General features: G+C 36.1%; 1 protein-coding gene across 2 annotated transcripts in view; it reads left to right on the top strand.

The window, feature by feature from the left end:
* The window catches only part of PEX1 (peroxisomal biogenesis factor 1), a 28913-nt gene extending 3952 nt beyond the window's left edge, over positions 1 to 24961 (top strand). Inside the window, exons 3-24 of one of the 2 annotated variants that reach the window (XM_032991354.2) lie at positions 711 to 794; positions 1023 to 1137; positions 1227 to 1999; positions 3415 to 3534; positions 5621 to 5744; positions 6028 to 6137; positions 7437 to 7537; positions 9047 to 9179; positions 9902 to 9998; positions 11094 to 11264; positions 12690 to 12844; positions 14068 to 14257; positions 14457 to 14623; positions 15482 to 15616; positions 16199 to 16263; positions 17079 to 17221; positions 17300 to 17403; positions 18572 to 18748; positions 20309 to 20539; positions 22001 to 22204; positions 22533 to 22663; positions 23601 to 24959. In XM_032991354.2, the coding sequence (XP_032847245.2) occupies positions 711 to 794; positions 1023 to 1137; positions 1227 to 1999; positions 3415 to 3534; positions 5621 to 5744; positions 6028 to 6137; positions 7437 to 7537; positions 9047 to 9179; positions 9902 to 9998; positions 11094 to 11264; positions 12690 to 12844; positions 14068 to 14257; positions 14457 to 14623; positions 15482 to 15616; positions 16199 to 16263; positions 17079 to 17221; positions 17300 to 17403; positions 18572 to 18748; positions 20309 to 20539; positions 22001 to 22204; positions 22533 to 22663; positions 23601 to 23685 (3615 nt within the window). In that variant the 3' untranslated portion in view covers positions 23686 to 24959. Of the gene's footprint in view, positions 1 to 710; positions 795 to 1022; positions 1138 to 1226; positions 2000 to 3414; positions 3535 to 5620; positions 5745 to 6027; positions 6138 to 7436; positions 7538 to 9046; positions 9180 to 9901; positions 9999 to 11093; positions 11265 to 12689; positions 12845 to 14067; positions 14258 to 14456; positions 14624 to 15481; positions 15617 to 16198; positions 16264 to 17078; positions 17222 to 17299; positions 17404 to 18571; positions 18749 to 20308; positions 20540 to 22000; positions 22205 to 22532; positions 22664 to 23600 lie in introns of both variants that reach the window. The other variant, XM_032991355.2, reaches the window with a different exon arrangement.
* The last annotated feature ends 2420 nt before the right edge of the window (positions 24962 to 27381 follow it).

Consider the following 27381-nt stretch of genomic DNA (forward strand, 5'->3'; position numbering starts at 1 on the left):
TCTCAGAGAACAGGTAACTAGTTTTCTCTCAAGAAAAATTTAATGAAGCTTATCTAAAAGTGTATGACATTATATTGTTTGAAAATTGTTACTTTCTGTCCGGTGGAACCTTTGGTAAAAATTGACTTTTGAAATATATGTTTAATGCTTTCTGAAAGGCCTGAGCCACGATAGCTTTTATCATTCCTCCTGATACACAGGACCTTGAAACTGTTCTGTGGAAGTGGGGCTGCTTCCTGTGAAACCATTCATAAAGGAGCTAGTTTTGCTTTTGTATTGTACTTTTTCTCCATTTTTTCAGCTGTTTCTGCCCTATGTAAATTTGTGCACAACTCAATGAAGTTTTCGTCATTCTAAAGTCCACAACATTTAAAAATAAAAATTAAAAAATGTAGATATGACTGTATGATCAGTATCCACTAAAAATTGATTGATTGTTGTCAGCTGATAAACCTCTTGATGCTTTTCACATTTGCTTCCATTCATGGTTTACTGAAATCCCCAAGCGTGCAGAATGCAGTCCATTTTCAATCTGTTTGACATCTGTCTTCTGCTTATAAATTACCCAGTGTCATTACGAAGATGTATGTTCAAAGTAGTGGAAAAGTATGAGGGAGGAGATGTCAGTTTTCTAGTTGAATTAAAGATGGAGCTTTTATATGTTTAAAAATAAAAAGTTAAATATTTTGAAATGGTCCTACTTTTGCCAGGTATTTCTTGAACCCTGTTCCCACGTCTCCTCCTGTCAGCAAGTAGAAGTGGAACCACTCTCAGCAGATGATTGGGAAATTCTGGTAATAAAACCCTTTCTGCTGTTCACGTCCTTTTCTTACAGATGACAGATTCTGACACAAGCAGTTTTTTGCACAATGCCCCATTCTTTTCAGAAATACTATATGTGGTGGGATTTAATTGTATTTTATATTTCAAGTAGTGTATTAGAAAGAGACATAGAGTTTTTATCTTCAAACAAATGTGAAAAATATATGCAGCATTTAATTTATAATATCACATTTCCCCAGGAACTGCACGCTTCCTCTCTTGAAAAACATCTTCTTGACCAGATTCGAATAGTATTTCCAGAAGCCATCTTTCCTGTATGGGTTGAACAGCACACTCACGTTTACATCAAAATTGGTAAGCAATGGTGAAGGCTCCTGTGGCACCTTGAGTAAGCTGTTTTGCAAGAGTGGATGCATTCATTGACCTGCTTTGTTTATACTCAGGTGCACTTACGCCAGCAGCCTCCTATGGGAGATTAGAGCCATGCACGGAGCTTCTGATATGTCCCAAAATACGTGAACTTGGGGAAAATATCACCAGCACACCTTCCACAGAAAGTGACATCTTTCTCAAAAGTTTTGTGAAAAATAACATGGAGCAAGAAGAAACAGTAAAGGATCCTTTTGCCAAACAACCTTACTTAAAGCCAGGAGTCCTTGAACAGAGTAAGGCTGATGCAAACGTGACGTTTGGCTCAAATGTTCTCCCAAATATATGGAATTTCATAGGGAGCATTTTCTCTCATACATCTGAGCAGAAACAAAAGACTTTGTGTGATAAAGATGAAATGAGCACCTTCAGAGACAAGCTGCTGAACTTAATTCACATGGATTCCATTTTTAGAGTGTGTCAGTTCCAGCCTCCCAGCGTACAGAATGCATGCGCCACTCATGCATTTCTGAAATGCAATGCTATTCATGTTTTTCCGTGGAATTTAGAATTTATTGATTTGGATCCAAATCCTGTAGTATCTTATGGGAAAATTAATGAGCTGCTTTCCCCAAGACAGCGTCATCAAGAAGCAAAACAAAATCTGCCATTTGAAAAGCAAAAGCATTTGACTAGTACGCAAGACAAAAATCATTCTAATTCTAATAGCAGTCAAGCATCCAGTGAGGGATCTGTTGTTCAAATCATTTGGAACGGATTTGAAGACCTAAAGAGTGTCATAGAGTATGGCCACAATGGGGAAGCCCTACATGTTGGAAGAGTTTGGGTCAGTTTGAGCACACTATCTTTTGGGCTTCTTATTGGATAAAATTTTCTATTAGATAATTGTGGAACTGGCTAATAAACACGTGGCTTTGGGATATAGACCTTGTGTAAAGCTCTCAAATAGAGTATACTAGAAACAAATAATACTTCCTAGAGCTGTGCTTAACTAAGCTGTCTCATGCTGGACTATGTTACTTACCATCATCTGCAACATGTATGGTATACTCTGGATTTCTGCACCCTCTGCATTTTTGCACCAAATGGGGAAAATTCTTCAGTGATTCTGGAGGGAATTCATGCTTTCTTCAAAATCTGTTGGTAGCCATTGTATTCAAGAGAATGTGAAAGTATCTACTTACATACATTCAGTACAGCATATTGAGATTCTTTTCATCACTTATCACTTTAAAACGTGCTTTGGACTTTTGGTGTCGTCGAACTGTGAATTAATGGGATCACATATCCTAGTGCTACACAATGTTTGCAAGTGCTTTTATATACTCTTTAAATATTAAAAAGCATAATGTGAAATAATTAGCTTTTATATACTTTAAGCTATTTTAGTTTTTATATACTATTTTGCAAGGTGCCACAAGTCCTGATGTGCAGACACTGACAGCCTGTTTATGTTCTTTCTTTCCTGGAAGCACATGTGGGATCAACAAAAATAGATAAAATGCACTCCAAATTTGACTATTTTAACATAATATATTGCTCATTATTCTCCTGTTTTTTGTTTTGTTGAGAATGAGAACAAGAGCCTGCAGTGGTCTTTACCACTAAATCTTTTGAGAGATACAATGATTTTCCAAACACCAGCAACCATAAGGTCTTTTGGACTTAATAAACATTTATGAGAAGTTTTCAGTTTGGATATACATTTAAAATAACACAGAATATTTGAAAATTAGTTTCCTTTTTAAAGAGCAAATTGATTAGTACAATTTAGGGAGACTGGATTTTTTCCCTCTGTACTGCAGATGAGCTTAGTTCTGATCTGTATAATGGCCTATTTAGCTGCCCACATAATTTTAATCGGCAAATGGAAGTACAGTTATTTTTCTCCTACACTAATAGCATGTTTACAACTTTCTAAGAATTTCTGCTAATTGTTTTTCAACCTTTTGGGTTTTATTTAAATAAGTTAGTACATGGTCAGCTATAGTAAGCACTTTCACAGTAGGATAGAACGGAGTTAGAAATGTGCATGAGAGAACAAGATTTGGATACCACCATCCATTTTATGGTTTTCTTCTTAATTCTCTTGCAGGTTACGTAATTAATATACAGATCACTGATCAAATGTAGAGGTTCTATTAGTGATGAAGAAACTGATGTTTTGCTATATATACAATGTTATAACTATCTTACTTTCTTATATTTCTTTTCTCTTTGCTTTTATTTTAAATGTTTCAGATTCCAGATGGTCTGAGAAAAAAACTACAAATCGAAATACATTCAACAGTCCGAATTAAGTCAGTTGAATCTGTTCCTAAAATTCCTATATCTGTTAGACTGCAACCCAAACAGAACTTAGTGAGTTGATATTCTTGGTCATGTATTTGTTTACGTATTGGAAAACTGATAATGTTGCTCTGGTCAAAGTTGGGGTTTTTTCAATGTTTATTTGTTAAATGATAGTTAGAAGTTGTCTGCTATGTATGACATCATTCCAAAGCAATTTCTTTTTTGAATAATTCCTTGCTTTTTACTATACAAGTCATTTAAATTAAGAAGATGTTATGATTCACTTAAACAAGGCTTATCTAGTAATACTATTTTGTATTTTGATCAGCGGTACCATAAACATCAATCCACTGAATTTTATTTTGCACTTGGTAAATATTTCAAATAGTTTGGCATGCTATCTGTAACAATTTCTTATTTAAAGGACCTGGCAGAGGTCACAAAGGGTGGAGGAAATAGAACTTCTGAATTTTAACTCCTAGCTACTTGAAGCTATTAGAGGAAATCAGTATAGTAACTTGTAAATCACAGGGTCTTCCATTATTCTCAAAATTTCTGATGTCTTTCTTATTAAAAAGGATGTTGACGTCATGCAGAAGAAATGGCATTGGTCAGGAAAAGATGCATTAGCTGTTTAATTAGGTCTCAGATATGAACAATTCCTCTCAAAATAGCAACAATAATCAGTAATAATTTTGCATCAGACCTTCATCTGCAGTACATTAATATGGGTTCCAACATAGCAAATCTTAAGTGTGTACATGTAGTTCTATAAAAACAAAACCAAAAAAGAATCATAGAGCTAAAGAGGAAATACCCATTTTAAGTCTTATGGGAGAAGACATGCTTATACTCTTCAAATACAATGCCCAGTGGATTTCCTAAGACAGACAATTTCAGTAAAATTATTATAATTTTTTATGTGGTTTATGTTTTTGCTTCCTTTTAGTGCTGATATTTTTTTCCCTCATGCTAAAGATTTAGTTTTCTAGAGTTGTATCATTGAATCCCTCTATATTTTTCCTGTGAGACATATCCAGTCTTCTGAGTGAGGATCGGTGACAGTAAGAACTTACTTTGTACCAGTTCTCACAGTCTGTCAGATCTCTGGAATGATGTATTTCTTCATAACGTACCATATGCTTGCTTCTGTGCAACACTGGATTGATTATTTCTTGTGTTAGCTGCCCCTCAAAACTTTAAATACAGCACTTCCTATCATAGCGGGGCTTATGCGTAGTTTGTTTTTTATCCCCAGTATTCTATTTTTGGTTTCTTACCTACAGAAGAATGGATGAACTGCATTTTTTTTTTTTTATGTTGGAGTTAAAAGGCTATTCTGCCAGTAGTTTGCTAAAATCGTACATAGTTATGTGTGCCATTATATATCTTAAATACAGATTTCTCCCTTTCTAGTTCAGCTGAAGTTTTCTTAGTTCTTGGAACAAACCATACAAACAGAAAGAAATATGACAGTAACTTTCATTTTACTTTCTGAACACTGCTTCCATGATCTCAGTTGATTCCCACTTTTTTAGACTAGAATTATGCTTCTGTGATTAGGAACTCAGCCGAGGTATGTCTGACGTAGACACAATTTCTTTTCCTATTCCATTTGTCCAGGTGATCTGGGTTAAGTTGTTTGACCACTTTACCCGCCTATTGAAGTTTGTTGTTGGTGCCCCTGATCTAGATGAGCCCTGTCTTCTTTGTATAGGAAGCAGAGTATACAGGGAAGAGAGGGGCATGGTGAGCACCCAAAATAAGTCACAGGTCAATACTGGTGCATATCTTGGGTGCTCTTTCAAACCCAGGAGCTGAGTAATGCTCTTGGATCTGGCAATGCAGATAAGTGAAAGAAGAATAAAAGCTTTCCGTTGCCCTTACACCAGTGTTCCAAAGATAAAATCTTTAGAGGTGCTGGAAGATTCAACTGTTGCTGTAGCAAGGGCTAGACGGGTGCTTTACATAGAGCAATTGATAGAAATAGTGTTTGTTGGCAAAATGTTATTTTCTATATAAATAAAACTTATATCTTCTTCCATCTCTCTGCTACCGTAAGAGAAGCAAATGCCTCACGTATAGGAAGAAAGCAGTTTTACTTACTAACACCTTGTTTTGTTTAATTTCCTTCTTTCTTTTTTTTTGTATTTAGCATAAAGATATACATGAAGATGATGTTAAATCTGCTTTCAGTTCTTGGCTGCAGGATTCTGCTACTGATGATCTCCCGTGGGTAATGACAAGCACAGACTATATACATCTGTCTGTTAAAGACGGTAAGGATAATACTGTCCTGTGTTGTAGCTGTCTTAACTGTCCATTATGGAATTTACTTAGGCAATATGCCCTCTAATCTCTGTATACACCATTTGACGCAACAGGTACCTCTTTACACTGAAACTGTAAGCATGAATTATTCTTTAATAATGATTAATCTTTACTATTCTTTCATTTTGGATTATATTGTAGTAATTCAGATTACATAATATGTTTCATCTTACGAGGAATAAAACCTGAATTTACTTGGAATTTTAATAGTTGTTCCTTGGATTTTTACAGGAGTGGAGGAGTTTTTCCTTAGTGTAGTGGATCCTGCTCACACTGAAGAAAATAAGCCTGAGAATATTTTTATACTGAGTCCCAGTTTGCTGCAAAAGACTAATATACAAGTAAATATCACATAGTATCAGGTATCAAGTAATTTAAATTGTTATATTTGGTTAAAAATATATTACATTTTATATATAACATATTTTGGATTCGCATTTTAAATAAATAATGTCAGTGTGTTCATTAAATATTTGTATTCTTTAGATGTTATTTTGTAGACTCGACATTGGTGAGATTCTGGGCATGCTACGCTAGTTACTGTGTTTCACAGTCTGTATTAAATTCTCAGAAAAATCAATTAGAGCAAAGGAAAGTCAGTACTGTGCAAATTTGAACATACTATGCTTATACTTAGTTGTTCCTTCCCTTAATACCTAAACCACTGTAACATCACAATGTATCTGGCAGGAACATTAGCTTGTTCTGACAAATATGAGGCATATATTCTATTCAAGCCTTCCAAGCACACACTGACTTCTCATTTACATAGTTTCTGTGCTTCTGTTTCTTCAGTCTTTCCTTTCTCAGGAGAATAAGTATTTCTGTTTAATATTAGGATTACTGTTTCCATTAATAATTCTGGTTGAACCAGTGCCTGCAACACCAGGTTTATGATTATAGGAGTGGGATAACATTTTTCCATTTTAAACCGATACAGTTAAATTTTAGTGGAGAATTAAAGTGTCCCGTTTTGGCTATTTAGAACATAATTTTCCTTGCAGAATTTAGGATTCTTGTTCAAAAAACCAGTAAAACAAGGGCTTTATTTCTATTGGTAGTAGAGGAGTACAAGGAGACTTGTACAAATTGTGCTAGTGACTGGTACTGAGATGAAAGGGCGAAATGCATTTCTTAATATCAGTGTCAGCATCTCCTACCAGCCTGTTCTTATCAGTGAACCTCTCTGTTAGCCCTGTTTGCCTATGCAGCTTTCCATACTAACCCCCCGGGTAAGCTAAAAATGTCAGGTGTTTTGTCAGGTTACTCTCCACGCAGATCAGACTCCTGATCTGATTCACTATCTTGCCTCACAAGTGCTTAGGCCAGCACAGGAGGGGAGCGCACAGGAGAAGGAACAAGTAGTTGCATGTAGAGATGATGCTGTATAGCCTGGTATAAACAGCACTTGGCTCACATCTAATCACAGGTTGTTACATTATTGTAAACCTGGATTGTATTTTGGAAACAGTTGTATCACTGCCATTTTACCAGTGCCTCTTTCTTTCAAGCACAATAAGCTTCAGCAAAGCATACATGCAACATTGTCTTTACACAAATCAAAAAATGGCTAGTCACTTCTATACCCTTCTCCTGTAGTTCTATTTAATGTAAAGCACTAACTCTTTCATTTGTTGTAGGTTCTTTTACATCCTCTAACTAGAAAAGCTGATGGTGACAGCCAGCTACCTATGTGTGATACTGACAGGAACCTTCCTTACCACAAACTAAACGATCTAGGGTGAGACATTTTCATAGTAGAAAACATGGGAGGGAATGGGAATTTGAAAAGAAGAAATATTGATGGAAATGCAGCTTTTTTGAAAACTAGGCCAGATCTATAAAAAAACTCCGCATCTTCTGGCTTGTATCAGGTTTAGACCTTATCCCTCATATATGTAGATGTTTAATTTTGTCTTCTGAATAGTCTTACTGCAGTGAATAGAAAACTTCATACGACGGAAGGTACTCACGTACTGAAAAGTTCACCATGTCTGACAGTAGAACTGCATAAGTTTCAGAAGAAGTACTGATAGTTCACTGGCTTTTGGCATGCTTCTACGTAGTATGAAACAGACCTCTACGTAGCAGTAAGGGATACTGGGGTTGTTTTAGCTGAGGTTTCCAAATGAAGCAAAACTTACGATGTGATGTAGTCTATCTCAATCCTCTTCCCCCAGTAACTTAAACCTGTTTACTTGTTTAACTACATTTAATGGTATGGGTCTCAAAGAAACTTAGTTCCTACAAGTTTTATCAGAATTGTCAGCTGAGGAGAAAAATGCAGAGTGGTGTGTCCACAGGTAAAATGTTCAATGTAAGCTCAACAGCTACTTGGTTAACCTGCTAGGTGGCCAGGGGCAGAGGTGTAGTCTGGAACTAGCCATAGGACATGCTGGGTCTTCCCCAGTAAATAAGTAATATGCAAAGCTGTGGTCATTAGTATAAGGGGAGACAGTGGTACTGTGTAGCAATCTTGAAGTAGGGATAGGACAGAGAGGACATGAGAGACTTGGCGTACTGTGGTAGTACACTATCAGCATTGTGAAAGGCAACTGAGGATATTACTGAGGCATTGTAAAAAGCCACTGAGCATGTTATTATCAAAGAGGGAATGGGAACTGATACAGGGGTAGTGTGATAGGGATGGGACGTGGTAGGGTAGGGATGTTAGAAACTGGGATTAATTTCTTCATTCCATTTCTCAGGGAACAACACTTTTTGTTTAAAGTTGAAATACAAAACTGAGATAGCCTTGCTGTTGGTAGACCTGAAAGACTTTGTGTCTCGAAAGTCACAAAGATTTAGGACCAGTGAAGGATAAGGATGTCTTCAAATGAACTATGTGTTACTTTATTTCTGAAAAGGCTGAGAATTCTTCCGACCCAGGCATGCTCCATTGTTTTACCAATTTGTTAAACTCCTTAGTAGGTTGTTAGTCAGACACTCAAATAGATGAAGCCCCAAAAGATGGTTAGCTCTTATCTTCTGAGACCTACCTCATGCTAGGCTGGTGTACAGTGACTAGATAACCCTTCCATTGTGGGGGTGTTCTGCAGTGTCTGTCTGTGTCCCCTGTGTCACCGCTGCTGAATAAAGGTGTCGTCTCTCCAGATTGAATTGTCCTTAGCTTTTTCTCGAAACAGTGAAGTACATCACAGCGTGTCAGCATTGAAACTTCACTATACTGCAAGCTATTACTACTTACTGATGCTGCCTTAGGACACTTAATGTTTTATTTGCTCTGCAGAGGAGTGGACAAATTAGGAACATCTTCCTTTGAACACGTAAGCCACAGTCTTTTGGGGCGTCCTTTATCTCAAAAGCTGGCTGCTGTTGCTGTGGGACTGCGAAGTGGAGGATTGCTTCTCACAGGAGGAAAGGTACACACTTCTCTACTTGCAAACCCTCCCAGATTGTTTTCCATAGTTACAAAACTGTTTCCATTAGTTTTCTTTGATACCGTGTGCATTACAAAGAATTAAAGAACAAACTGAAAAAAAAGCAGTTAACTGAACAGAGTTAATTCAGTAAAACATTGTATTTTATATATTAATCTACACATTGTACGCACACTTCATCAATACATATTCATGTTTCATGTATATATATAATATATATATAACATAAGTTTTGAAGATTTCTACCAATGCAATTTCAATTTGTTCCCTTGGGGGATTAATGTACTTTGTGTTTATAGTACAATAAACACTTCTTCTCTCTGAAATATTTGCATGAAAATAAGACTAATATTTTCTTCTGTGTTCTAACATAAAATGGCAGTGGAGTTGATACTCTGATTTTCCTGTTGCCTCTTATGGTGATCCATTTAATACCATATTCCACTGAAACTAACAGATGTCTTAACACTGAACTCAGTGTGGATGCATCCACTCTGAATTTGTTTATACTTGGTTCTCTATGGGGCTTTGGTCTGTACCAAGTGATATAAAGACAGAATACCTAGATACTTTTGGTGAGGAATAAAAGCAGTGTGCGTACAGCTTTCCCAGCTTGTTAACTGGTGTATACTGTAACAAAAACTCCACTGAAACAGAAGGAACTAGTTCTGTCAATTTACATTAGCTCACATTTGGTTTTATAGGGAAGTGGAAAGTCAACATTAGCAAGGGCCATCTGCAAAGAAGCATTTGATAGACTGGATGCTCATGTAGAAGTAATTGATTGTAAAGCTTTAAGAGGTATGGTAACTTATTTTTTTTTTAATCTCAAATGTTTGCTGTGCTATGCGAAAGCACAATTATGAAGTTATTCTATTTAGTCTGAATAATTTTTCTAGTATTATTACTGCTTTTACAAGCATATTTGATGCCCCACGATGAGCATCTTTAACAGTCTGCTGAAAATACAGCTGCTCTAAGCTTACTTCACACTTTTATCAGTTTCTGTCCTGTGTACCACCACCAATTTCAAACAATGCTTGCCATACATATTTCTAATTGTTACAAAATAGGAAGAAGTTGCAAGTTGAACTGTGTGTTTTTTCAGCTGTGCTAGCTGGAACAAATGTTACATTAACAAATTATAAGTGTTAAAGGATACCTGTATTACTCAGTGAAAGGATGACAGATGACACAGGCACCAAAGAAGGATCAAATGAGCGGCTGAAACCTGATTTATGATGGCATGTTTACTAACCTAGTGTATGTTGGCAATAGTCATCTAACACTCATGATTGTAGATGAAGATGAGATGAATCCATAGGTTTTGTGAGTTCAAAGTAAGTATTTTGTGCCAAAGATGGAAGATGACAAAAAAGGCCTTTTTACTCTTTCATTTACTGGCTTTTCTAAATAGTCTTGGTGTTACAGAGGCAGAGAATACCCAACTGTTTTCTTACAGAGCCCTTACATTGCAGAGCTATACTCCTTTTTCTTAAACTGAGCTCCTTGCTCCAGAGAAAAAGGGAAAGATTGATGAAGAGCTAGGTCCTTCACTCTGAAAAATTCTTCCAATTGTGGGACTCCACAGCAGCTGATTTAGAGTGCTTTGGATACTGCTCTAACTGTCTAGAAATTAGACCTGTAGACTTCTGTAGTGGTTAGTGAAAGATGATTCATCTCATTTTAGGACAGGTGGATCCTTCTAGTACTTTTCTGATAGATGTGGACTCTTTACTGACTGTTGACTCTGCTTTAATCTTAGAACCTGGATTTATAGGAGTAAAGTTAAGCTATACGAATCAAAACATTGTAGTATTATGTGAGCAAGATGTAGTCAGTCTGATTTTTTTTTTCCTGTTATGTTTTGTCATTAAAATTGCATTTCTGTTTTAGGAAAAAGATTAGTAAACATAAGGAAAAATGTGGAAGAAGCTTTTTTAGAAGCAGCATGGAGACAACCATCTATTCTTTTGATGGATGATCTTGATCACATTGTTGGAGTACCTTCTACACCAGAGCATGAGAACAGCCCTGAAACAGTTCAAAGCAATAGACTTGCTTATGGTAATACTGTGCTGCCTGCGTTTGGATAAAAATGTAATGCAGCTTGGAATTTCTAGCACCCCAATTGTACCATCCTACCTGGACAATTCTGTCTGTATCATTATTGCCTCTGGACCATGTGGTATTCCATGGCAGGGATTCACAAATTACGGTTTGTAGACCATTTGTGGACCACTAGCTGAATCAAAATGGTCCACTCTGGAGCTTGGAGTAGTCATTGCCAATGGTATGTACACGACCACTGCTGATGGCAATGCCTGTTGTCAGTACCATTGCCAGTGGCAGAAGCTCCTCAGTTCCTTTTTATATTGTTCACGCACTCAAATACGTTGCAATTGCTTGCAAATTACAGATGAATATTTAACTGATAATTATTGATAAGATCAATATCATAATTGACATTAAAATTTATCATGTTTTCTGTGATTATTATTTATTATTACAGAGATATATAAATTTGATACTTATTGATGTTTAGAACCAACTTCTTTTAGCTGAGTACTAACTTCTTTATCATCCTATTTGATATGCTTTGTAGGACTTTCATTTTACAACATAGCAATCCATAGATTTTTAAAATAAGATTATCAATTATAGTTTGATATCCTGTATATGGTTCCTTTTTATTCCCTAAAATCTAGGCAAGTTGCCTAGATTTTGATAAGTTGCAAAATAAAATTAAAGTGATCAAGATTAATATAGTTATTTTTTTTAGCTGTATATAACTGTTCATGTAAAATTAAAGCCATAAGAAAAAAATATCTTTGATTTCTTAGCTCAGTTTAAGGGAGTTAGAATAATTTTTTATTAAATTATCTTTGAAGTTCAGAAAACCTTACCATAATTTCTTTTTTAAAAATGTGCACTTCAGTTACTTGCAGTAGTGTTTGTGTTTCTTATTACTTTATTTACAGATATAATGCATACAACAGAGGTTTAGAGTTATAAAGATTATTTCATGAAGGATCTACCTTGCATACATAATTTCTTTGACCTTCGTACATTATTTTTTCCTAGATTGCTTATTTTCTAGGCTTAGCATCTATTATATTCTTATAACTTTCCCTTTTTTGTTTGCATGGTGGGAATATATTTCTAGAACAGTGATCATCGCACACAAAAAAAAAAATCCATGTTTAATATCCTGTGGTAGACATCATCAGCAATTTTACAGATTTAGCTTTTTAAAGAGCACTTCTCATGGCATTTTATTAATGGAATGTACTGTCCTAGAAAAAATAACTATACATCTTATTTTTTTAATTAAAAAAAAAAAGCCTGTAAACATGAAAATAAAATAAATATAGAATAATATGTTACACTTTAGTGTGCCCTAATGGTGATTTCCAGTACAGTAGAAACTATTACGAAATGCAGAATCTTTTGTTATTTTGCAATTCATGGAGCAATGTCTTCTGTGTTTAGTTTTGAAAGATCTGATAAAAGAAGTTATTTCCATGGGGAGTTTGATTGCACTAATTGCCACAAGTCAGTCTGAACATTCCCTACATCCTTCCCTGGTTTCAGCTCAAGGAACTCATATATTTCAATGCTTCAAATGTATTCGATCTCCAGATCAGGTAAATTCAGGTAAAATGGTTAAAATGTTGTTTGCCTTCCCTGCAGCCTCAAATATAATACTGGAGCAGCTGCAAAAATAGTAGATTACACCTGGAGATGAGAAAAAATTTGGAAACTTTAGAAGTTCTTTCATGATACTGAAATACCTCAGAACTTAGACCTGTTGAAAACTCCCAGTTGGCCCCACTCTGCTTCTCTTCAGTGGCAAGAGAAGGGTGTGTTCAGAGGACATTCAGTTCAACTTAAAACAAGTCAGGTTGTGTCTAACATAGGTGAGGTATGCATGTCCCCTTGTTACCTGTAAGGGGATTCTAGAGGAGCAGTTTTGAAAAAACACATTAGCACTACAGTTAGATAAATGAGATTAAACTTCAGTGTAGCTTTTCACTGCTTGGAGGAATAAGTATGTCCCTAGAACATGTATTTTTAAAATGTTATTAAAACTAAATGTTAATTTTATGGGAGGGTTTGAGGTTGGTTTTCTATATTAATTCTATCCCTTTACTTTTGAGTACAGTCCATTTTGAAAAGTAAAAAGGATAGGGGGAAGAATAAACAGTATAACTTCATTGCAGGAGATAGCAGCCACTTTGTACCTGTGAATGCCCTAATGACATGACACAGACATGGCAACTCATTTGTATTTAACAGGAGTTGTTCCTGCCTGCTTGGCTTCTGTCACAGACTAGCAATTAAAAGCCACTGAGGAGGGGATTCTGCGTTAGATACAGTGTGACTTTCTCACACTTCCTGCAAGTCTACTTTTATCATTTTTAATACTAACACGTGAATGAGGATGAGGCATCACTAGAAAACTCAGGATCTCAAAAGTTGCCAATTATCTGATGTATTTTTATCTAATGCAATAGATTTCGTCTCAAATACATTCTACTGGTATCGGCAAAATGAAAGATGTTCCTTTTCCTGTGAAACAGACAGTATGATCTGGGAGATGAGGGTTGTTTCATTATTAGTGTTGGATTTAAGATAGTTGTGGCAAGGTAAACCTTTAAAGTTATACAACTGGTGAATTTATTGAAATTCACCTGAAGAACTAACTTTTGTTTATATTTGTGCCTGCTCAGATTTTGCTATTAGAAGGTTTGGTGACATGTAAATATTTAAGGAGATCATAGTAACTCCTATGTATTTACTTTTTGAATTTCTGAAATCCATTATAAATAGTAAACTCAATATACACTTGCACAATTCTATTTTTCAGAAGCAAAGATGTGAAATGCTGTGTTCCATAATAAAAAAGAAACTGAATTCTGATATAAAGAAGTTCTCTGATCTTGATCTCCAATGCCTTGCTAAGGAAACAGAAGGTTTTGTTGCTAGGGATTTTACTATGCTGGTTGATCGCGCCATTCATGCCTGTGTTTCCAACCAGAATGCTTTTCAAAACGGCGGTATGTTGACAACAAAATCTCTTATTTCATAGTCTTACTTCTGTTATCCAGAACCTACAGAAATAAAACTCCAGTTTTTATGTTTTATGTTTAAAATGTATTTAATTGCTACATATTGTGAGGAATTGGTTACTAGAAGGCTGTGTACTTTTTTTTTTTGTTCAGGATTATTTTTTTCTTTTTTTTTTCTTTTAAGCAGATTTGAATCTGTCAACTGTGGATTTTCAGAAAGCTCTAAAAAATTTTACTCCGTTAGCTCTGAGAAATGTTAACCTTCATAAGCCTAAAGACATTGGTTGGGACAGGATTGGTGGCTTAAAAGATGTGAAGCAAATACTCACGGATACCATCATGTTACCTGCAAAGGTACCCAGTTCTTTTAAATTAGTTACTTGAATTGTATACATAATATTAGTAGGGGAAGAATGATTTTTAAGGTGTGACATCCTATTTGACAGAAAGATGACAGGTGTGATTTTAAGCTACTTTTATAGCTTCCCGGTCTTCAACTGTCTTAGCTACTTGGAAAACTCTTTCTCCTTCCCCTTCCCTCTTCCAAATACAAAAGCCGATGTCTTGTGCTTTTCTACAGATCAGGTGTTGCTCTAGAATGTTGCAGTATTGTTAACATCATCTTTGCTATACTCTCTGTTGCAAGGTTTGTGATTAGGCTCTGTAAAGATAACATTTCCAGCTGTCTTCTGCAGAGATTTTGCTAAAGGAGTATTCTCTTTTGAATGAATGCCAATCCATCAATTCCCCTTTATTTTACTTTGGCTTTTCTGCCTTGCCTAAAACTTCCAGCACTGAGATGAGCCCATCCATTTCAGTCTTCAGAGAAATGACTGAACAGTTTTTTTGTATAAAGGACAGAATCTTTTACTGTATACTTACATAATTTAATCATATCAGTTGGTGATTAAAATAGGAATTTAGAAGTACCAATATGGACATTATAAAGCTCTGTATGCGTCCCTGTTCTGTCCTGTTTGCTCTTGGTAGAAAGTGCCACTTGTTTCTATCTTAGGTACCTATGAAGCCTAGGAACCCACTTCAGCATCAAGTAAACCAACAACAGTCCAGATGACCTCTTGTGATATAATGTGGATAAAAAATATTAGACACATTCTGTTTAGACAAAAATCAACACTAGTCAATGATGTTACAGTACACTGCAGAATAATTACATATTTTAGAATATGTCCTGTTGAAACTCTTTTCCAGTATCCAGAATTATTTGCAAACCTGCCCATACGACAGAGGTCAGGAGTCTTGCTGTATGGAGCACCTGGAACAGGAAAAACACTGTTAGCAGGAGTAGTTGCTCGAGAGAGTGGAATGAATTTCATCAGCATCAAGGTAGCAAGATTTTGAAGGTTAATTTGATTCATTTTATTAACCGAATGAAATCATTTAACATAATATGTGTGAGTGTGCTTGTGAGGGCAAAATGTCAAAGAAAGAAACTCACATTTAAAATTTGGTATGTCTGAATATCCCACCATCTGACTTCTGGAACTTCAAAGTTCTATTACTGAGATTTTTTTTTTTTCTATAATTATTCATTAAGCAGAATTATAAAATTTAATTAGATGTTCTTAGTTTCCCATTGTTTGTAAAAAGAGCCTGGATTTTGGGTCCACTGGACAATTAAGTTGAACAATGCATTTTAAACATATTTTCAAAATACAGTGTAAGCTGTTGCATTGTGATACTGTCACACATGTTCTGTTATAGTAAAAAAATTGAAATTATTACTTCAAAACAAGTTGGTACACTTGAAAGATACTTTTGGCTTACCTAGACCCCTCAGCTCTTCTATTCAGAGATGCCACTCTCTTGGTTACAAGAAAATTCACTCTAGTATATAAAATCTATGCTGATGTTGAATTACACATTAAAACTAAGAAACATATAATGAATGTTCTTTTCTGTTTTTAGGGACCAGAACTGCTCAGCAAATACATTGGTGCAAGTGAGCAAGCAGTTCGAGATATCTTTAACAGGTTGGCTTTGTAAAGATTTTGATGTTATCAATTAATTTATTGGTTGAAGCTCCAAGAAATAATTTGGTTTTCCTAGGAGAGACATGGCATCAGGTCACAAAAGCATCTGAAATAATTAGTTGTGCCAAACCAGATGTTCAGACTTTGGCAAGTTCAACTTGACTATCATTATTTAAAAACAGCATTTTGGCTCAGATCAGGACTGTACTTCTGAAGCTGAACTTCCAGTTCTCTCTATTCACAGTGCGTTGGCTCATATCACAAAACTGGCACAGAAAATACATTCTGAATTCCTTTCAGATAGCTCCAGGAGACAGTTGAGTGTGCTCCCGTTGGTAATGAACACTCAATACATAGGATCATACTAGACTTGGAGCTGAGGCCCTCAGTGCCAGTTATTTTGTTACTACAAATCTGTCCTTACTGACCCTCAGTGCTCACTAATGTAAAGGTACCCTACGTAGCCTTTGCTTCTCATGTAGTTTACAGTGTAGGCAGTCTTTGTGTTAGATGTACATAAGCCAAGAAGACCTCATCTGCAGTAATTGTATTTTAGAGCTTTCGTGTATATTAACACGACAGTTGAGTACTTCAGAAATTAAAAAGCAAGTGCAAGGTATGTCATAAAAATGAGCAGTGATTCCATTGCAGTCCAATTCTTTAGAACCTCTTAATTTCTGCAGAAAACAGATTTTTTGTTCTGTCATTAAAGATAACTGTTCTCAGAAGCAAAAAGGAATTACCTTTAATATTTCTAAGCAGTTTTACCTGTGACCCAAACTTAAACAGAATTTAAATATTTTTTTACCTTTTAGAGCTCAGGCTGCTAAGCCTTGTATCATTTTCTTCGATGAGTTTGATTCTATTGCTCCTCGTCGAGGTCATGACAACACAGGAGTTACTGACCGAGTGGTTAACCAACTGTTGACTCAGTTAGATGGTGTGGAAGGGTTAGAAGGTAATAATTCATCTGTGTGCTCCTTTTTATGCAAAAGTTTAGCAGATGTTAACGATATTTTTTCTGCACTTTCCTAAGGGGTTTATGTGCTAGCTGCTACTAGTCGCCCAGATTTGATTGACCCTGCTTTGTTAAGGCCAGGTCGGCTGGATAAGTGCCTGTACTGTCCACCTCCTGATCAGGTGAGGAAATAAAGCATATTACCTGAGGCAAGCTTAAAAAAATCAAACTAATGGGCTTTATTCTCCTTTATATCTAGTGGCATTTCAAACCTGGACAAAGTGGACTTGATTGCCCAGCACCAGTTACACAACAGTATAAATTCACTGACTTTAGTGTCAAAGCATTCGCAAAAAACTGGGGAAAGACAAGGCTGTTTACCACAGTCTTCAGGATCAAATCATGTTCTTCTGTACATAACTGTTTTTAACAAAAAAAAAAAATAAAAAAGGAAACTAGTCTGCAGAAAGAAATTGGTTACAGGGTAGTGTTTATCATGTTCTGCATCTTGTTCTGAACTATGAGTCCAGTGGATCTGCCGTTTGCTTGAAGTGATGAACCATAGCCACTTCCAACACAACTCTTGAATTATCTGAAGTTTTCAGAGCAGTTTTATTCTGAATTCAGTTCATCCCTCTCTTATTTACCCACATTTAATTTGGAATCTTCAAACTCTTTTTAAGTCAGATGTGTCACTAGTTAGGAAAGGAACAATTCCCATTGATTGTAGTGGGTTTTGGATCAGGCCTTTGAGACTGTACAATGTGTGTCTGTGATTCCACATTTTATGAGAAAAAATTAGTGCTGTTCATTTTCAGATTAGTTGGCACATTTAACAAATATCACATCATTTCATACTGAAACACACAGGAAGGAGATGATTCTGTGCCTTAAGAACACAGACATACTCTTCCTTTTTTTCTTTTTTTGTAAACTGCTTTTTTATAATATGATCATTTGGGTAAACAGAAGTTTTTCACTTTGGTCACACTTCTCTTTGCAAAAGGACATATGAGTAGTAGAGTTCACCTTCACATGTTTATATATATCATATATAAAAATACCAGATATTAACTGGATATTTAGAAATACATTTTTCTGTATACTGTGTTTGGTACAGTTTCTCTTAGACTCTTCAAGAAAATGTAACAAAATGTATGCCTATATTTTAAATATTGATTACTGTATAGTATGTCCCACATATACTATTATTAGGGTAGTATCTTTTAAAAAAGATCCTCCCTCAGATAGGAAGTTGCTTGTGACAGAGCCAAAGACACTATGTAGCAATCAGGACAAGGAAAATAACAGGTTGCTTTACTGACATTTTTTTTTCCTCCCTTTTTGCAGAACTCACGCTATGAAATCTTAAAAGCTCTCAGTCATTCTCTGTCCTTGGCAAATGATGTGGATTTTCAGGATTTGGCAGCAAAAACAGAACAGTTCACAGGGGCTGACCTGAAAGCTTTATTGTACAATGCCCAATTAGAGGCAATCCATGCTCATTTAGGTTCAGGTATAACACAGGTAAATAAAACATATAAAAGAAGTCTCTGCTCTTTTTATTTTGATATAGATATATTTGAAAGGATTAATTTTATAATTTTTTTAGCAAAATTATGTTTAATAAGATTTAGTTTTCCTATATTTGTATACAGAGGATTAAAATCTTAACATATTTTCAGAAAAATGCAAGAATAGTGTAACAAATTAGTTTAAATACTTCTTAAACACAAGTTTTTTTCATTTTATGATAGGTGTTTAATGTTAAATAGATTGATGTAAGCCAAATCTGTTTATCATTGTTATGAGGGGTGACTGACAGATTGATAGGAGGGATCCCGCTCAGAGTTTCTTAGAACTGAAATTGCTAGTTGCTCCTGAGGTGGAACATTTTGGATGATGAAGGAAGCAAGGAAGGTTTTGTGGAGTTGTTCCAACAGACTGAGTGTGTTCTGAGGTCAGGAGAGAAGTGTAGAGAGGATGGTGATATCTGAAGTGGCCTGGTCTGGCTCATCTTCTGGGCACAGGCTAGTACTTGCACTTCCAAGGTACAGGATCCCACCCTTATGTGACTGACAGGTCCTTTCCTATTTTAGCCTCTATTCAGCCACCTCTCCTTACATTTTTAATGCCTGTTTTAGAGTTCTAGCTGGAAAGGGGCAGGCATGGCTTCCACTACTCAGAGGTCAAAGGGAAGGGTTGAGTCAGGGACAAAAGCCAGGAGACCCCGCCTTGGGTTCTTTTTGCTCCAGCTGTTACCCAGGGATTGGGGCTCTGAGGATGCAACTCTTCGTATTGGGAGGGATCTCCAGCATATCTTCCCTAAAAATCCCTTCACTTGTAGCATCAGTAAGTAGTTGTAAGGATATCTGATGATTATCTGTCATTAGAGGAGGCCATTGTCTAAGGCAGTGGTCTCCGGAGTGGTGTGCATCCACCTCTGGTGGTGCACAAAACAGTCCATTGAGGTGCAGGAAGAAAATATTAGAACTTCAATACTACATGTATATAAATCATAAATAAATAAATATGGATATATTAGATGGAGTGTGCTCAGAATTTTTTCTACTGATGGGGGTGTACAATCAAAAAGGTTTGCAGACGCCAGTCTAAAGCAACAACTATGATTTCCACATCAGCACTTAAAATGTGTTGACTATGACTAGAGGAGTACAGCAATTAGGCGTTATAGAAGTAGACTCACCACAGTCTCCTAGAGCACTTTACACAAGATATTAAACTGCCTGGAGGGAATGAGCCAGAAGTGATACAGTGCTACAACAGAAAGTGTACGTGAGGTTTGTGAACATTTGCTGTTACTTAATGAGTGAGAAAGTTCATAGCAAACAAATAAAACCCTAATATTATCTCCTCAAATTATTTTTCTAGCATCAGGACAGAACGTTCTGCTTAAAAACATTGGATTTTCTTAGCAAAATATTTGGAAATGTACTCCCAGAGAAAGATAACTAGAAGCCAATATAAATCAATAGTTTCATTTCCACTGTATATGAAATTTTTTAATGCATTTCAGATTGCAATTGTTACAAGTTAACACTTCTAATGTTCTGTTCTTTGTCACAGGATTTTGGTTCTAGTTCTGATAGTGACTTCAGTCTCTCTTCCATGGTTTTTCTAAACCACAGCAGTGGCTCAGATGAATCAGCAACAGATGGAGAAGCAGGGCTAGAGCAATCTCTTATTTCCTTAGACATGTCTGATTTGCTTCCTGAAGATCCAAGGTCCAACATGTATCGTCTTTATTTTGGAAGCTCTTACGAATCAGAGCTGGGAAATGGAACTCCTTCAGAGCTGGTAAATTACTCGCTTAGTATTTTGAATTTTCTAAACATTTTCAGTTGCAAAGTAGAAAAACCGAGCTAGGCAAATGGTATGGTTTTATAAATACAATTATGTCTGCTTTGTCCTTCAAACTGTCTTCATCCTATACCTTGAGGTCCACGGTGGTGAAGAACATGGAAGGATATTATCTGACAAAATACAATATGGAGTTCTCTGCAACTTTGCAGGACTTTAAAATCAAAATCCCCAAACACCGCTTAATACCTAATAATCAGGCAAACTGCATTCATACTAGGTCTTACTGTATGGTCTAGTGGCTTGTTACCTTCCAAAGTTTATTAATAAAGCAGTTTTTGACTTTTTGGTAGTGTTTTCTGTTATAACTCAGTTTCATTACTAAACGATGACCATCCATCTTTCAAATATTAAGTCATAATCTTAAGATTAAACAAGCATTTTTGCAGTTTCCAGTAGAGTTTGCATTAATGGAATAATCTGACTATGGAATTGTGTAAACAGCAGAAGTAAACCATAGCTTCCATCGTTGCTCCGAAGAAGCAGAATTCTTGTTGTAGTATCACACTGGACAGACAGCAGCACGTTCCCTGGCTGGCTTGCAGATAGGGATGTGCTGGTTGGCTCCCCAGCACCTGCACAGTGATCAGCTGGCCAGGTCGTCTCGCTTGGCTGCCTGCAGAGCAAAACTGTGTGCTGCCTCTGAGCTCCTTATGGTGAACGGAAGACTTCAGAGTTTGCATGTGATCCATGGGACATTCATTTTCAAGATCTGTTGTAGAACTGTTATTACAAGTAGTTAGCAAAGCTGTTAGGCTCTTGTTTTCAAAACTTGTCTTGCATTTATTTTTAAAGCCAAAAATAACTTTGACATTGGAAAACTAATTACTGACTGCTAATGTGCTTTTGTATGTTTTATCTTGCATTATAGACGACAGTGTTCAATTAATGTATCTTTAGAGATTTCAGTTTTCCTCTGACTGTGAAAGTTCTTCAGCAAGGCTACAAGGACTTTGATCTCTTAAAGTTGTTGAACTGGAAAGTTGCATATTTTATCAAGTGCACAGAGAATTTAGAGGTGATGAATATTTAAATTATGAGTCATTTCAAAGCTGTCTACATAAACTTGCTCAGATTTCAGAACCACTGATTTTCATACATAAATAAAACAACGGACTTAGACCTTTGTTCTTTTTGAGACAGGCCATTACAAAAATACTCAGATTTTTTTCCAAACATGAAACATTTCATTTTTAAATTTACTTTTCCACACGCACCTCAGCAAACTAACCTAGATCTTTCTGTTCAAAAAGTTAATTATGTGATATATTTTTAAGAGAAAGCAGTCTTTTTGCCTGTGGGGGCATGATTATACTGAATGTAGGCTAAATCTTACTGGTGGAGTTGCTCTTCTGGTTTGACAATGAGTTAATGTATTTCTCCCTGTGGTCAATTTAGAGCTCTTTGTGTTTGTCTGGACCAAACTCCATAACTCACGATTGTACCAGCGTGACTCAGAGAGATGCAGCATCGTCACAACCTTCAGTGCTTAGAGCAACTTCTCAAGAACTTGATTCCCTGGAAAATAACCGGGAGCAGCAAATAGAGCACCTAAGGACTGAAATCAATGTTATCAAAGCCAATAGCAGAAGCAAGAATGGAGTATGGCAGTTTTTTCAATTATTTAGTCTTAACACTTCTATTGTTTCCCACACTTCTTGGAATTTTGATAACTAATTTCTACAATAATATTAATTATAGTGTAACAAAAATAGCAAAGACAGATGATACCTAGTTTTGGGAAAATAAGCCAGATGTTAACATTCATATAACTAAACAGTTATTTCTGTGGTGTTAATGTGGCAGGGGAGAAGTTTTGGCTGTACTTACAATACATTTGTCTGTATATGTAATGAGGAGGTTCCAGAGTTACTGGTATTCATGACACTGTGTTTCTCTGTTAATTTTTCATTGTCCATGGCTTTTCTAGGAGGACAGCACCTTTAATCAGTCAGTACTTGCCAAGAACACTTTAATGATTACCCAGTCCCATTTGATCACTGCACTTGAGGGTATAAGACCATCCATTAGCCAAGATGACTGGAAGAATTTTACTGAACTGTAAGTATTAAATGTTTTAGTAACTGTGAATTCAGTGGAGATTTGATCTTTTCACATTCCTTATTCATCAGAAACATATTAGTTACTTAATGTGGGAAATGTCAGCAGAGTTGAATAGCTTCTAACAACAGGTTTTTTTCAGAAATACTAAATTACATACTGGGAAAGGGAAAATATTTTATGAGTGCATTGTCTTCTATTTTTTTTATTAATGTAGGACCTAGAAATTCTAATCACAGTCCAAAAGACCCTTTTATTATGTTAAGAGCTATACCAGTACAAAGAGGCACCAGTTCTTTAAGACTTAGAGCTAGATCCTTCTTGTTCCCATTCAGTAATAGCCCCTTTTATTTTCAAATTGATGGATTTTGACTCCGTAGTGGTCTTTATAGCTGCCATGTTTGGAAAAAGGCAATGATCTGCAGAAGTATAAATATATGGAAAAGGAGAATGTGTCCCCTTCAGCTTGGAAACGACTGGAGTGACAAAGCTGGAAACTGGTATCAGGATGTTTTATGATCTCATCGGGGGGTTATTCTGACAGGAAGATTGTTAAGGAGTTGTCTTCCTCAGCTGATGCATAGATAAGCAGGTCTTTACAGCAGGGGGAAGAGAGAAAGAAGGGACAGGAAAGGAGGAGAATGAGATATGCTTCCCAGGAGTCTATACTACCCTGTCCACTTCTGTTCCTTGTCCCACCTTCTCCACCCCACTTCAGAAAATTAAAAAAAAAAAAAAAAAGGCAGGGCTAAATGCTCTCTGAGTTAGGTTTGTGGATGAAAACTCCTTCAGGTCCCTAGGTGTGAGAAGACATGCACTCTTAATTTCCATAAAAATGTACTTAAACAGCTGTAGTTCTGTGTTGCATTAATGTGTGTCTGAAGAGGCATATGCAAACAAAGGCATTTCATAAGAATTTGCTAATATCTTTTCCCAGGTATGATAATTTTCAGAATCCCAAGAAGAGGAAAGGACAAGTTGGCTCGACATTCAGACCAGGACAAAAAATGACTCTAGCATAGTAACTTGTATTTGCTTGTAATTTGCTAAATAGTAACTGGAAATGACGAATGTGATTAAATCAGATTATTTATATTCATATGGATTTATTAATGCAGCACTTGAAGATAAGTTTCTTTTAAACTTAAATGCTGTAAAATCATGTCACATTTTATTTTGAAGAAAGTTGTCTTCCTTCAGATTGATATTAAATTTTTGAGAGAACATTGGTTACATTCTGTCCAGTTGTTTATCACATAAAATTTAAAATTTTGCTTTTTATCAACATAGTTGCCAAAACCTAACAATTATTTACTATATCTGTTTATTTCCTCACCACAAATAGATTCTGTTCGAATAAACTGTAATATCTAATGCTGGAAATGTTTTTTAAAAATTCTATAAAGCCATTTTTTAATGCCCTTTGGAGGGCTTAGAGAAAGGTGGTACTTCATATGTTTATTGGTAGGCAACTGACTAGTATTTCCAGAATAACTATACTGAAAAAAAAAAAAAAAAAAAAAGACCAAGGTAATTGTATCTTGTTTTCTGCCACTGTTTATTATTCAGAATATCGAGTTGCATTTCACACAAGTGTATCTTCTTATCCCATCTTGTATTCTTGGAGACTATTCTGAAACATCTCTGATGTTTTGAAGCTTTCTAATGTTACATCCTGTAATTACTCACAACAACTGTTCTTACAGGAAGATTGTTAAAGAGTTGTTTTCCTCAACTGATATGTCGATATGCAGGTCTTCACAGGAGGGGAAGAAAGGAACAGAAAAGAAAGAAAACTAGAGATGTTTCCCATGAGTCTATACCGCCCTTTCACAACTTTTTACCAATACTGGGGGGTTTTGCCTGGTTGTTTTTTCAGAAATCTTCCTTCCCTACTGTTTACCTTCCTGAGTAATTAGAAAACACTGATGTTTTGTTGTTTTTTTTTTTGGTGGTCTCTCATAGCTATTATGTGCCTTTTCACACCTCGGTTGCTTTGGGCCATTGGACATTATTACCCTTTCTGTGATCAGACAGTATGCCTGGGCTTCCTCTGATCACTTCTTAGGGTACACTGGTAGTAGCAGCCTTCTTCAAGCTGCTCCTAAATGTTTGATTATATGGTCCCCACTACATGTTCCAATCTGTTGTTTCATTCATTGAAATGTATGATACTATGTCAGTAATTAGAACAACCATCCTATTGACCAGATGATTATATTGTTCACTGCTGTCTATTTGTAGTTCCTATTCCCAGTGCCAGCAAATAACTCAAAGAACGTTTAATTTGTATGTTTATTCTTACAGCCTGGTACAGGTGAAGCCTGTATACACTACAAGTCTTACCTCATAGTAGTTAATACCCCTGGTTCTCTCATTTGTGCTGAGCTATTGCTTTTTGCTTATGCTTAACTCTTGCTTCAGTAGGTTTTGAAACTGAAAATCCTTATTGCGTTACTACAAAGCTCTACTACTGTCAATACCACTATGTCATTAACATCACACTTATTTTTTAAAAGTGGGTATGTGTTTGTTTAGCATTAGATCCATATCTTAGTTTACCTCTAACCCTGAGTTCATCTTTCTTATATAATAGTGTAATTTCTTTCCTTGTTCACCTTGTTTAAAATGGCTGTAGAGGTGAATATGAGTAGGAGTTGAACAGATAAGCAATTTACAGCAGAGGAGCAAATCATTCCCTGCCAGATGCTCTGTGGTAACTCACATTTACATTGTGGTAAATGTAAGATAATTTGAAGTAATTTATCTTTTAACAGAATAGGGCCAAAAAATGTGAATATTATTAATGAAGTGCAGCAGCAGGCAAGCCATAATTACTCTGCTTTGTTTATGTGTCAAAAACTTCATGGTGGGGTTTTTTTGTTGTTTTTTGTTTGTTTGTTTGTTTTTAATTTCATTTCCAGGTTCAGTAGTTCATTTTGGGCATTTCTGGCCTTCAGGAAGTAGTTTATTTGTTTATCAGTTTCTTGTAATTTTTTTTCCTATGATTATTCATCCAGTGACATTTTGAGCTCATTCAAAATATTTTTTTATTTTCCTTGAGCTTCAAATTCCAAATAGTTTTAATTTCTAACTAAGGAAATGTTCTTTTATCTTCTTTTCAAATAGTTGCATATGAAACTTCAGCCCAGTTAATTTCATTGATTAGTCCCTATAGTTTCTCACATGGTTCTAGGAGCTTTTCACTTATTGTTCTGCTAACTTAATGATTTTTTTCAGCCAAAGGTTCTTTCCTACAACTAGTGCTTCTATAAGAAGGTGGTCTTCTAGCTGTTTCCTTGCCAAAATTGTTTAAAGTACATTGTGGCTTATTACATCTTTTCTGTTTGGTAAAGAAATCGTCAACTATTACAAAACCATGCAGATCAGCCCAAATTAGTAGTATCATCTGTTCTTTAACTTATGTCTAGATAATGGATACACCAGATTCATTATAAATGGAAATGATTTAACCTTCCAAGTAATGATAACCTCATAATGCACTGATACATAAGTCTGAAAGGACCAGTCAGAGGCCAGTCACGATTATAACAAAGACAGTGCAACAAAGTATGGAATTACCTTCACCTTTGGAGTCATTTAATTAGAATACCGTACTTCAGTGCCAAGTATTACATTGTAAAGTTAAAAAGAAAAGCACGTTTGCTGTGTGTCGAGGTCTTGTCAGTCCTCAACCAAAATTAGGCCCTATTCTGTCATAGAAAATATTCTTAAAACCCAGGAAGCCTAGGTTCTAAATCTGCACTCTTCCTTTCTACATGCAAGGAATTTCACCAGTGTGGAATGCTCAGGTGGGTTAATTCATACATCCTCCGACATCTCTAACCTGGACTGATGCCAGGGGTAATACCATTTGATCCAAGAAAGTCAGTCACTATTAATAACTGGGTGCCGTCAGGTGATCTTTGGCTATGTTCTGAACCATATTAACATCTCATCTTAAAAGATGGTAGAGTATCTAAATGAAGCCTAGCTAAAATCTGTTATACAGGCACATATGTTCCCTGTACATTGGATTTAAGGCCTATAGCTAAATGGAGGATAATCCCTTCCAGTCAAGCATCGCACAGGAAACACCAGCTGGCCTGTGGAGGCTCTTTCACAGGCCCCATGTTAAGAAGTACACCAAGAGGGAAAAGGGACCAGTAACAAAGTGTGTTTCACATTCCATAGGGCAGCGGGGATTTAGCTGCATCAGCTCTTGAAGATACCACAGGCAGCCAAACAACGGCTCTCGTGTTTGAGGCTTTTGACCTGTTTTCCTGTCTCTTCTGTCAAGAACCAGGGAAACTGTGTGAAGCAGCAGCCTAAAGACGGACAAATTCTGTGCTTCCCTACTCGCTCATCTGTCACTCCTACCTCCCTGAGGTGATACCGATGTCAGTTTTTCTGGGTATATATTGCAGCCTGTATAAAAGGTCAATAACCTGGGGTAGCTTTTTCTTTTCACTCCTGTTGTCACCAACACTGTCAGCTGTCACTGACCTTTTCTCAATTGCCAACCAGTCTTTCCCTGTAGTCGAGGGACTTCTGAAGAAACAAGTGTTAAATATAGATGTAAACACACTGCTTCTAACATGCAAGGGATTTCACTTTGTTAATAGGAACTCAGTTTCCACTAGTATCCCATAATTTTTCTTAAAAAAAAAAATGTTTAGGCAGCTTTTACTCTAAAAATGATTTATGTTTGAAGCTAT

The sequence above is a fragment of the Tyto alba genome, unplaced genomic scaffold (assembly GCF_018691265.1).
Source record: "Tyto alba isolate M040663 unplaced genomic scaffold, T.alba_DEE_v4.0 Super-Scaffold_38, whole genome shotgun sequence".
In the NCBI taxonomy this organism is placed as follows: domain Eukaryota; kingdom Metazoa; phylum Chordata; class Aves; order Strigiformes; family Tytonidae; genus Tyto; species Tyto alba.